The sequence below is a fragment of the Balaenoptera acutorostrata genome, chromosome 2, assembly GCF_949987535.1.
Source record: "Balaenoptera acutorostrata chromosome 2, mBalAcu1.1, whole genome shotgun sequence".
Classification (NCBI taxonomy): domain Eukaryota; kingdom Metazoa; phylum Chordata; class Mammalia; order Artiodactyla; family Balaenopteridae; genus Balaenoptera; species Balaenoptera acutorostrata.
The window spans coordinates 50,963,670-50,976,631 of record NC_080065.1 but is presented as its reverse complement, the minus strand read 5'-3'; the positions used below and the strand labels follow the sequence as shown (position 1 = coordinate 50,976,631).

General features: G+C 43.3%; 1 protein-coding gene across 2 annotated transcripts in view; it reads left to right on the top strand.

The window, feature by feature from the left end:
- Window positions 1-11,709: 11,709 nt before the first annotated feature.
- DEPDC1B (DEP domain containing 1B) overlaps window positions 11,710-12,962 on the top strand; it is a 117,253-nt gene continuing 116,000 nt past the window's right edge. For both annotated transcript variants that reach the window (XM_007176072.3, XM_057540852.1), the window contains exon 1: window positions 11,710-11,837. In XM_007176072.3, coding sequence (XP_007176134.2) covers window positions 11,790-11,837 — 48 coding nt within the window. In that variant the 5' untranslated portion in view covers window positions 11,710-11,789. The remainder of the gene's footprint in view (window positions 11,838-12,962) is intronic.

Sequence of the window (12,962 nt, the reverse complement as noted above, 5' to 3'; positions counted from 1 at the left end):
TGGCTTTAAGTCTGTTGACTAAGTGGACTTCCTTATATCTGAACTAGCTAGATTTACCTTGTCATAGTCAGTCACTCCTGGACAGCCATAGTCTTCTCCCACCTCCTGTTCCCTCTGCCCCTTGCCGTACAATTTATGGCTCAGAGTAGCAGAACAGAATCAGTAAACTTTAAAGGCAGGCAGATCCCACAGAAAATCCAGTAGAGCCTGAGCCATGCTTGCCCAGTTTCACCTCCTAAACTCACTGTTCAGAGAAGTTACCAGACCAGAAATATTCCTGTAGGGCAGTGGTTCTCAAGGTACATTGTACATCAGAATTGGGGATCCTACGTCCAGGCCATACCTCAGTATCATTAAATCACAATCCGTGGAGGTGGAACCCGGGCAGCAGGAGTTTTCGAAGCTCGCCAAGTGATTCCAGCATGCAGATAAGTTTGAGAACCATGGCTCTCAGGAAGTTTCTCCTTGGAGAAATACGATTCAGTAAGGAATAAGTCTTCACTCTCAATATCAGTCAGGGAAGGCCCCCAGGTTGTGATAGGATGCAAGCTCAGAAGGAAAAAAAGCTCCTAGGGGCTTTAGAAAATAAAGATAGAAAGCCCTTCCCCACAGCCATCCAGCTCCTACCCAGCCGTCGTGTCTGTCCTTGCCACAGTATTGCAAAACCTTCTTCTTAGTTCTAGCAGCTGTTTTGTAGACCTCAAAGGATTTTCTACATAGGCTATCATGCTGTCTGCAAATAAAGACGGTTTTACTTGTTCTTTCCGATTTGGATGCTTTTTCTTTCTTTTCTTGCCTCATTGTACTAGCTAGCCAGTACAATGTTGAATAGAAATGATGAGAGCAGATATCCTTGTCTCGCTGCTGATCTTAGGGAGAAAGTATTCAATCTTTCATCAGATACGACGTTACCTGAGGATTTTCATAGATTCTTATTAGGTTGAGGAAGCTCCCTTGTATTCTCTAGTTCGTTGAGAGATTTTTTTTAAAAATCAGGAATTGGATATTGTCAAATGCTTTTTCTATTTTTTTCTCTTCCCTTATCTTAAAAAAACTTTTAAAATAGAAATTTCAAACATAACAAGAGTAGACAGAATAGGAATAAAGAACCCTCATGTACCCATCATCCAGCTTGCTAAAAATGGAAAATTTTGGGCTCCAACAAAGTTCTACAGAATTAGAAAATCTTGGGGGTGAGGCACAGTAATCTGCATTTTAAGAAGTCCTCCAGGTGATTCTGATGCATGTTAAAGTTCTAAAACTACAGCCCTTAAAGACTGAGTCTTTTAAAAGATAACTACAATACAATTTTAAACTATAATTCTTGATTATCTTCAAATATCTGTTCAGTATTCCATCTTCCAATTGTCTCCCAATTGCTTTTTAAAATTTTTAGTTTTTATAATTTTTACAGTAGGTTGAATTATGATCTAAATAACTCCACATGCTGTGAATGGTTGATTTGTCTCAAACCTCTATGGGTTCTCCCTCCACCCTCCATACCCCACTTCCTTGTAATTGCAAATACCCGGTCACTTATAGACTTCCCCACATTCCAGACGTTGCCAATTGCAATTCCCCATATTTTTCCATCCTCTGCATTTCCTGTAAATCGGTAGTTGTATCATAAAAATGAGGTATGGTCAGGTTTAGTTTCAGTTTTTGGGGCAAGAATCCTTAGTAGATGAAGCTGTGATCCTTGTCTCTTTAAAAGCTCCTGGCTAAAACTTGATGCTAGCTATTTGCACTGCAGCTCTGTAGTTACTCTAGGTTCTGCCTCAAACCTCCTGTCTCATTGTACCCCCCTGTTCCCATCTCCTTGGGCTCTGTATTATTCCTGGCCTCGCTGGGAGGCCTGACTTGACTCTCCTCAAGGCCTTTAACATTCCTTTAGGATGTTACTTCTGGAACTTCATCATCATGCAAAGAGGAACAGGTAAGAGGCACTTTCTCCTAGAATGCTGCCCAGGTCCTCAGGACACTCCTGGCAGGGCCTGCAGAACCCCGCCTCCAGCCCTCAGCTTGTCTGAGGGAGAGGATCAGATAATAATGGCATATCTGTGGTCACCCCTCTGGTGCCCCTATGCCCCGAGGGAGCTACTTTCAGGAGATCTGGAGTCAGGCCTGGCATCTGTGTTTTAAGAGTCTCCAGGGTTCTGGCATGTAGACAGGCTGGAGGTCACTTCATAGTGAGCTCTGAGGAGCTACTCTCCCTCCTAATTCCTCACTGGAGCTGGGATCAAAGCACTGCCCTGTTGTTAATTCCAGGAGCAACCCAATCATTGACTTTTTTTTTTAAAATTAATTTATTTTTTGGCTGTGTTGGGTCTTCGTTGCTGCGTGCAGGCTTTCTCTAGTTGTGGTGAGCGGGGGCTACTCTTCAGTGCGGTGCGCGGGCTTCTCATTGTGGTGGCTTCTCTTGTTGCAGAGCACGGGTTCTAGGCGCGCAGGCTTCAGTAGTTGTGGCACACAGGCTCAGTAGTTGTGGTGCATGGGCTTAGTTGCTCTGCGGCATGTGGGGTCTTCCCGGACCAGGGCTCGAACCCGTGTCCCCTGCATTGGCAGGCGGATTCTCAACCACTGCGCCACCAGGGAAGTCCCTAATCATTGACTTTTCACACAGCTGGATAAGGAAATGTAGTCAAGCGGGTTTGAATGTCTAGAAAGTCTCTCTTTAATTTAAAAAAATTTTATTTTAATTTTGCCATATTACATACAGTAAGATGTATTTTTTCAATGCTTTTCTTTTTAAAAAAAATTTATTTATTCTATTTATTTATTTTTGGCAGCACTGGGTCTTCGTTGCTGTGCACGGGCTTTCTCTAGTTGAGGAGAGCGGGGGCTACTCTTCATTGCGGTGCGCGGGCTTCTCATTGTGGTGGCTTCTCTTGTTGCAGAGCACGGGCTCTAGGCGCGCAGGCTTCAGTAGTTGTGGCACACGGGCTCAGTAGTTGTGGCTCGTGGGCTCCAGAGCACAGGCTCAGTAGTTGTGGCGCACGGGCTTAGTTGCTCCGCGGCATGTGGGGTCTTCCCGGACCAGGGATCAAACCCGTGTCCTCTGCATTGGCAGGCAGATTCTTAACCACTGCGCCACCAGGGAAGCCCCTCTGTTTCATTTTTAATGAGAAGGGAAAACCCACAAAAATCCACAAATGGTATATCCAGTCAAGCTTGAAACCAAATGCTGTGTTTTGTCCACTAAATAAAATCCTTTCATCACCTCCCCCCTCCACTTTTTATAGTTGGCTTTTGGGTTACAACGTAGATGGACTAAATTCCTGGTAATTTGTGAGTTGGCTCTTGTTCCCTCTTTAGTCTGGGGTAAACTCTTTCTTGTTTCTTTTTTTCTTACATAGTAGAAGATCCATACCAGTTATCTTTAGGCAGGTAGAGACTGGAGGTCTGCTCAGGTCCTGGTCATGTTTTGTTTCTTGATTGGGGTGCTGGTTACAAGGATGGGTTCAGTTAGTGAAAATTTCTCAAACCCTATACAGATAATGAGTGCTTTTCTCCATATGTGATAACCCAATAAAAAGTTGAAAGAAAGAAAAGAAAAAGGTCTGTGTCAGAAATAAACAAAGAAAAATATAAAGTATAAAGTAATCATCGGTAAGGACAAAATGCTTAAAATAACTTTGTTTTTTATATCCAAGCCAGTTTCAGTTACTTGCCTCTGAAAGAAAATAAGAGTGGCAGTGTCATAGGCGAACACAATAACCACTGTGGCCTTTGTTAGCCCTTCAAGATAGCCCAACACATAACAGACACCCTGCCCCAGCTCACAGACCTTCCTTGTTCCCCAGCTGCTTTCACCTCCCAATCTCATTTTCATCCTGCTCTGGCTTGGTGCTGCCGCCCGCTGTCCCACTTCTGACTCTCTGGGCTCTTGTGTTTGTTTGTGGTCCATGGGCCTTGGCTCCCAGGGTCCTCTGCTGCTGCCGCCAGGAGTAGGAGATTCCCTGTTAAGTATCTTACCTCTGCTCTGGGCACCTTACTACTTGCAAGCGTCTGGCTGTGAGACCGGGCAGCAGCATTTTCTAAAAGTTCTGCACATTCTTCTCCTCCACTTTTTTTTTTGTAAATTGAATTCTTTGGGGGTTATCCTAAGTATATTTGCTATTTCAGGGACCATTTGTGATGCATCTTTTAAAAGTGCGGTAATTTTATCCTACCTTTAGATTTTTCTTAAAACTGAGCTTAGGGGCTATGGGTCAGACAACTGATGTACTGATACTAGAATTTATCATTTAACTATTGGTTCGCTACCCGAAAGTTCAATAACATGTAATGATTTGTAATTCTGCTGAGATGAAAACTTGAAGCTTGAGCCTTTGACAGTGAAATAGAGGAGAAAGTCTTTGATGAATGCCCAGAGTTGAAGCCTCTAGGGAGGGAACCAAGAGAGTGGGGTAATCCCCTAACTGAGCTGAGCTGATATGTAGATCCCTAGCCCAGGACAGGCTGAGGAGTCGCAGAAGATGAAGTGCCCGGAGTGGGCAGACAAGCCTAGACTCGGAGGTGAAGCAGCAGGTTTTTTGTTTTTTTTTTTTAAGAGCTAGAACAAACAGTGAATTCTCACTACTATCTTATTCTATGTAACTTTACACACACTTCTTTGTATGGAAACAAGAACTACACATCTAAGAAATATTCTAAACCCCGCAACAAAGCAGATATTGTGAAAGTTTATCAAAAAGATAACGTTAATTTTAAGGTGACTTTAAAGATGTTTGGTGACAACAGGAGGATAGTTCAAAAATAATTTAATTTGTTGTACAACAAATGGCTGCTCTGTTAAAGTGTTTGGTCTTTATGAAGATAAATGAGACATATAATTTTTTAGACTGTCATGGGGCAAGGCAAATTTAAATTTACCTTATAAGAACCAACAGAAGTTTTCTATTGAAACAGCAGGTTTGAGGGCCAGAGAAACTTGTCAGTCAGGGTAGTAAGCTAAAGGGCTGAAATGGGACAGTGAAGGCCTCTGTTCTTCTCTTTATATTCTTCCTTCTTCAAAGTCCTCATTTATCTGTAGGTCTTCAACTTCCCCAACTCTACCCTGCCCTCTTCACCTAATATTTTCAACCATGGGTCACCTCTATTTGGATGTTTCACTGTCAGTCAAAGGCTGCATATCCAAATTCCAAGTTCTTTTGGCTTTTAGCATTTATGAGGAATAGGTCCATTGACTTGGGTAATTCTGAAATACAACTATAGCATAATATTGTCCCCATAAGATACATAAACACAAACAGTAGAGAATATCAAAGTCACATTGGACATGAGATCCTAGGGGTTGGCTAGGCTCATGTACAAGCTGGATGACATTCTCTTGCATACCAGCCTCCAAGGTGGGAGTTTTAAAGTTTTGCCTCATCAAAATTAGAAATATGTACATGGACCTTTGGAGTTGCTGGTAAGGAGTCAAAACCATAAATCACCTGTAGAACCTAGGTACCTAGGATTTTAAACAAGCTACCTTGGTGATTGTTGTCTCTAGGATCTTCCTCCTCGAATCCTATGTTCCTTGGCCAGACAAATGTTCGTTTAAAATTTTTTTTTCTATCATATCACTTTCTTAGATGTAGAGAATTATACTTAGCCATAGCAACACAGAGGCATGGCTATGATATGCCAGAAACTGAACTTGTGTCCAAATATGAGAAACCATTCAGTTAGGTCCTTGCTAAAGATTTTCTTATGCTAACTTCAAACTATAATGGTGTGATTGTGAGGTGGCAGGAAGTCTGTGTGCATGTGTGTGTGTGTGTACGTGTGTGTGTGTTTGCATGTGCATGATTATAACACAAGGCATGGGGTATGGATTGTATTGGGTTGGCCAAAAAGTTCGTTCGGGTTTTTCTGTAACATCTTATGAAAAACCCAAACAAACTTTTTGGCCAACCCTATATCTTACCAGACTCAAAAGGGAGAAGCAAGAATGGATAATCCTTTAACAATAAGACCTACCAGAATAGTAGGTTCAGCAGCAAATTGTATAGGTTAAATTGAAAATATAAAAGTTAGCTATTATACTGTAGAGTACATACATATAAGAAATACACTTATAGATAAAATGAATCGATCTTTAGGAGATGAATAACTTTTTGGTTTTTTTGGTTGATCTGGGTCTTAGTTGCGGCAGGTGGGCTCCTTAGTTGTAGCACGAGGGCTCCCCAGTTGTGACATGTGAACTCTTAGTTGAGGCATGCATGTGGGAGCTAGTTCCCAGACCAGGGATTGAACCCAGGCCGCCTGCAGCGGGAGCATGGAGTCTTATCCACTGCACCACCACGGAAGTCCTGAGATAACTTTTTGAAGCTTAGTTTCACTTGCTCATTCATTTATTCATTCAACAAATATTTGTGGAATGTCACTATGTGCCAAGCACTGTACCAACCAAATTTATTTATTTTTCCTGCAAGTGTATGGCAACAGTATCCCTAACTGGTTTTCCTGCTTCCACTCCATACCTACACCCATTCCAGTCCATTATCCACACAATGGCAAGAGTGCTGCTTAAAAAACCCTATTTAAGATCTTGACACACTCAAAACTTTTTAATACATGTGCAACAAATTCAGAGTAACATCCAAATCCTGTGGCTCATAATGTGGCCTCAGAAGCCCCTTTCCACTCTGTATTCAACGCCATCTCCTCCTCTCTCCCTTTCACGCACCCCATTCCAGTAACACTGGCCTCCTTCCCATGTTCCCTGGACGTGGCAAGTATGTGTCCACCTCAGGCTGTCACATGGGCTGTTGCTCCACTGGCGTGGAAGCTCCTCCCTTAGACAGCTACCCCTCTATTCCACTCAGATTGTCTACCCAATGTCACTTCATCAGAGAGAACTTTCCTGATCACCTGAGCCAAAATAGCATCCACTCCCTCCAACCTCCTCTCTTTCTTCTTCTACTTTTCTTGCCAGCACCCAATTACCACCTGATATATTATATATATTTTTATGTATTATAGTTAGCTTGTCATCCCTTTCCCCACTAGGATGTCAGCTTCTGGAAATGAGAACTTTGTTTTATTTACTTCAGTATTTCAGTGATTGGAACAGTGCCTGGCACATAGTCGGTACTCATACATACTTGTTGAATAAATGAATGAATGAATACAAATTCTCTATTTCTTTGGGACATTTATTTTTGAAATACTGAAATAAAAATATTATTCAACAGTTTCAATGAAATAGTATGGTTTTATGTTTTCCATATATTTTTATCCTTTCTTCTTCACCCATACCCCAAAGAATATGATGTTCCTATTAGTGAATAGGGGTAATACAAGCTCTGGGGGAACATTTCCTAATAGAACAGTGACAGTACAGACCAATAGCCATGGAAATCAAGTCACAGATATTACAGCTTCTAAGAACCTCGGCAAATAGACAGTCTTGATGGCTTAAATGCCAACAAACACATTGACCCCTAGGATCTCATGTCCAATGTGACATGAATGTAGTTGTAGTACAATCTGAAAGGCTCAAGTTGAATGTAGGAACTGAGTGACTTGGGTTTCAGTAGAGGAGTTCTTTCAAAATGACCCATCCAATCGGCTGGGAGACCTTTCAGGCAGCAGCAGAACTGCATGTATCAGTCAGGAATCCCCTGGGGAGTGAGGGCACCACTCCCAACTGTTCCCTACTGGGCATGATTGAGAAACACAGCTTCCAACCCCACAATATACTTGAGGCCTATGTTGCTTTCTTGCACCATAGCTTGGAACTTCCTATTATCAGTGACAAGTCAGGTGGTGATGGTGAAACTGCCCATTCTCAATGTGCTAATACTCACTTTATAAAGATGTTCTGAGGCTGAGGCAAAGCTGCTACAGGATCTTGATGGCCTTACACTTATATATGCCAAGAAGAGTATGCACAGCAATTTATTAAAATTGCTTCCACTGTGAATGTGGAAATAAATTTTAATTATTTAACTGAGACATAACTGAGAGTTCAACTTTCTTGGGGGGTAGTAATCTGAGTAAATACGTATTTCATATGCAATCAATCCCAATGAATACAAACATAGTAACAAGCCAAACTATAATCAGAGGGTTGAAAAGAACTCAAGTGTTTTGTGAAACTCAAGTTTTTTACTCAGGTTTTTATGAAACTCATTCCTAGGAATGATCATTTGGATAAACTTATGAAAGGTTTCTATCCTTCTCCCCCCTCCTGAAATGTGTCTTTGCATAAATATAAATGTGAAATTCTACTTTACATTTGGAAATTATCCTTTTTGATTTGTGAAGGCATTAGTAAAAACCAACCAACCAAGCAATCAAACCAAAGCAAACCAAACTCCACAGGCTTTGGCAGCAGAAGGTATAGGTTCAGTTCCAAGTTCTGTCAATTACTGGCTGTGGGACACTTAACCTCTCTAGTTAAGCAAGTCACTTAGTCTCTGAAGTTTAGCTTCCTCAACAGTAGGATGGTATGATCCATATTTGCATATCCATATGGTTCTGAGGATCAAATGAGATAATGTGACAAAGCTTTGCAAGCAGCTTTACAACTGTAAGGATTGTAATTTATTTCTTAGAAGTAGTGGGTAACTCTTTCCAAAAAGGAACTGAGTCACGATGTATTTATATAATACCACAGAATACATAGAAAATAAATGTTGAAAAATGAAATAATGCACCATTATATTCTTTATAGTTGTTAATCTATCAAACAAAAAAATAAACTAGCATTTTTTGTGCTTATTCAACTGCGGTGCCTATGGATTTGGAAGGAAGATTATGGTATGCTCAGGCATGGAAAGCCAGAGGATAAACTGTAGAATCTCCCTCCTGCTTCAATTTTACTTGAGTAAGTTAAAACATTTTTACATTAAAACAAAGTTATATATTAATTTTTTTTTATTGAGTGTTTACTATGTATCAGATACTGTTTTTGGAACTGGGGTACAGTGGGAAACAAGAGGTCCTTGATCTCCTGGAGTTTATAGTCTAGACAGAGCAACGGTTCACAACTGGATCAGGGCCAATACTCTTTATTCTGCTGAAATGAAATTCACAGGTAACCAACCTACACATAATTAAAATTAACATTTTTTTTAATATAACGGTGAAATAAAAAGGAAGTAATTCATAACAAAGCAATATTCGTTTCAAAATTTAAATAAATACCTAAGCATGCTTACATCAGAAAGATATAATGAGATAGGCAAGTACTTGCATCTACTTATAAAAATTAATTTGGGGGACTTCCCTGGTGGCACAGTGGTTAAGAATCCGCCTGCCAATGCAGGGGACACGGGTTTGAGCCCTGGTCCAGGAAGATCCCACATGGTGCGGAGCAACTAAGCCCGTGCACCACAACTACTGAGCCTGTGGTCTAGAGCCCGCGTGCCGCAACTACTGAAGCCTGCGCGCCTAGAGCCTGTGCTCCGCAACAAAAGCCACCTCAATGAGAAGCCTGCACACCGCAACGACGAGTAGCCCCCACTCGCCACAACTAGAGAAAGCCTGCGTGCAGCAACGAAGACCCAACACAGCCAAAAATAAATAAATAAATAAATAAATTTGGATTAAAGAGAAGTAAAGATAAAGTCAACTGAATATTCTTGTCATTCTTCCTTTATATTTGACATTTTGAAATAAGGACTAAATAAGTATATAGCACCTGTATGCATAATTCTCATGAATTCAAGAGTTGCAGATACAGAATGACACAGATACATGTCTCAAATACCATTAGCTGCGTTGCCATTACTGATGCTCTTGTGACATGGCGAGCAACTTTTGGTACAATCCCAAATGGGACAGGGTATCATATTCCTGGAAACTTCAGTGTGTACTCTAGCCGGCCAAAACTACTTTTTATTTTACATGTAAAACAGAGTTAGGTTCTAGGCTCAGATAATAACAAACAGGTTATTCACTTACCTGAATGTCCAGTGGACAATAAAAAGGCATGTAGAACATGGGCTAATTGTAGGTTGTGTGGCCTGACTTAAGCACCAGAAGACATCTAGCTCCCCTGGCCCCTGCCCACAAAATACCAGTACTGGCCTTCCTACCTTTTAGAAGATCAGAAAACAACCTCAATGCCCAAATGCCCCAAATGCTCCCAGAAGCTGGAACCCTTTCATTTGACAACCATTATTGTAGAAGTAGAAGAGAAGAAAATAAGGAATTCTAGTTACAGGTAAGTGCTCAGAAGGAAATAAAACAGTGCAAGAGTAGGGTGGGCGTGTCAGGCTTCTCTACACAGGAAGGTCAAGGAAGGCTCTTCTAAGGTTGGCAGCATTATGAACTGAGACCTGAATGGTGAGATGGAGACGGCCTTGCAAAAAGCTGAGGCAAGAACATTCCCAGCAGGGGAACCAAGCGGACTGTGAGGTTTGAATGGAAAGAGGACCACTGTGGCTGAAACATAGGTCAGAAAGGTAGAAAGCACTGGCATTTTAGGGCAGAGAGAAGGTGAGAAATTTCCAAGTTGATTTATGTGATGCTGAAAGACTGGTAGATGATCAGCTGTCTAATTTGAACTACATTTACAAAGACTGTCTTGTGGCCTCTGATATGTAGATCATTGGGAGATATGCCTCTCCAGAAAAAGGAACTATCTTGTCTTTGGCTCATGACCAACTCTTGGGAAAATGCTCAGGAAGCAGGGCATGATGTCTTGTATCAGATCACAGTTCCACCACTGTGGCAGGTGCTGACAATTCCCAGATGGACAAGGCTCTGAAATTTCTCCTTCTGTCTCTTGTGCCCCATTGGTGTCCCTTGCCAAGGACAAGCAATATTTCTTCCACGAAGTTTAGCGGTCCAAAAAAAAAGAAAAAGTTCTGATAAGGATTGGAAGTAAAAAAAATCTTTATTGCTTTTTTCTGGTTACAAAAGTAATACATATGTATCATCTCAGGAATTTTGGGGGCTTTCTAAAATGCAGCTAAATACATATCTAGGGCAGCAAATGCAGGAAGAGTATTAACAAAGGGTGAGAATCTGATCCTTTACTTATCTCTTACCTATGATATCTCATCCTGAATGGTCGCTGAGGTGACGAGATTTGAACTTTGAACTTGTAGGCATAGAGTGGTGACCTCATTTATCCCTTTGAACAATTGCAAATCAATTTGTAAACCATCAATTCCTAGGGGGAAAATTCTGAGCAGCAAAATGCACTCAGAGCCCTGTGGCATAAGACTGAAAATTTCAGTCAGATCCAAAAAACAAAGAACTCAAATTCCAGGGGAAGACTACTCTACCAAAAGAACAACACAGGAAGCTGAATGGGGCTCTTTTCCAGCTCTTTATTGTTCTTACACGCTGTCGACACTCCCTGTGGCCAAGGGCTCTTATCTAGTTTTTACAAGTCCCTCCACTTGAAGAGGCTGTCCCCTCGCTTCCTTTCACTACCCACTTCTCCCAGTCTTCGCCGCACCACCAGGTTCACGGTGCACTTGGAAGGGCGGACAGGGATTTGCCTCTCCAGTCCAACCGGCTTTCGGTCACTGAATTACACACGTTCATCGACCCTTCTGCGGAGACTGCTTGCGTGTGCGCGGGGTGGGCGAGGGTGGGCGGCGGACTCTGCCCCTGCTGGTTGTGAGCCCATTGCCGCTCCGCAGCAGGAGCTCTCGGAGGAGACGCCCACCGCCCCCTCCCTGGGGCCCCGGCGGCCCCGCCCCGCAGTTCCCGTCACGTGCCGCCGCACCGCCCAATCAGCGCCTGCAGCGCGTGGGCTCGGGATTCAAACTGCGGCGCCTCGGACTCTCCGGGATCTGCGCTGGTGTGGCCGCGGCCGCCGCTGCGTGCGGGCCATGGAGCACCGCATCGTGGGGCCGGGGCCATACCGGGCCACCAAGCTGGTGAGTGTGCATGCGGGGATCCGGACGAAGCGAGGCCCCGGCCTGAGTGCCGACCGCGTATTCGTCAGTCCTCGCTTCTCCAGGGCAGGCCGGGCCCGGGTCTGGAGGCGGGACGTGTTTCGGGTCGGGCGGCGGTATTCTGGACGACGCTCAAAGAAAGGCTAACCGGGCCTGGGGCCCAGCCCGTCCAGGGTGGGCGCAGCTTCGATCCCGAGACGTTGGCTGGGTTCTCGCCAATCAACGGCGCCTCCCTGTTTAAAGCGCCCGGAAGACCAGGGTGACACCCCTCTCCCCTCTCCTGTCCTCCGGAATCCAACGCCCCAGTCCGTAACTTTAGGGCCACCCGCCGCCTGGAGCGTGTCTCTGTCCCGAGTGTCACTTGTGGTGACACTTGAGGTTCTTTCTAACGGTGCCCAGAACAGAGGTGGATCGCCCTGACCCCGTTTCCGGCTCCTGACGTTTCTTTTTCTGTGAGCACCGACCTAAATGAGGAGGGTGGGCCTGGACTTATGGTTTGAAAGAGCCTTTGCAGACCCTGGTCCAGGGTGCTGCCTGTTTTCCTGGGAGAAGAGCTTTGGTAATCAGAGTTCTGAGGCGTACTTGATTTCTTTGTGACCTGGAGCAAGTGATTTTAGCGATTTCATAATGGAGTAAGTGGCGATAATTTGGTAATGTCTAGAGCAAGTTTTAGACCACTTTCTATGAAAGCTTAAAGGTGATTTGGGAGGAAAGGACTGCTCCCCTTGGTCTGTCAACACTTCTGGCCACAGCTAACTTGGGAATTAGGCTCATTGTTCTATGCACCCCAAGGGATATCCAGGAAAAGATGAGAACAGGATGGAAGGAGTTACTGTACTCATGTTTGCAAACAATGCACTACAGACACCCATAATGATTCATTCATTGAAAAAAAATTCAACACATATAAATTTAGGTTTTCCTTTGGACCTGCCTCTAAGAGGTATGGATGCTGGTAGCAGGGAACAAATAGGATTTTAAAAAACCTCTTTTCATATCTGCTTCCACTTCACAATTGCCTCTACCACTTGAAACCATCTGGGGTCAAGGCTATTGGTAGGTCCATCTTTAAGGATGAGATACAGGTTGTGCTTTATCAGGGACTTT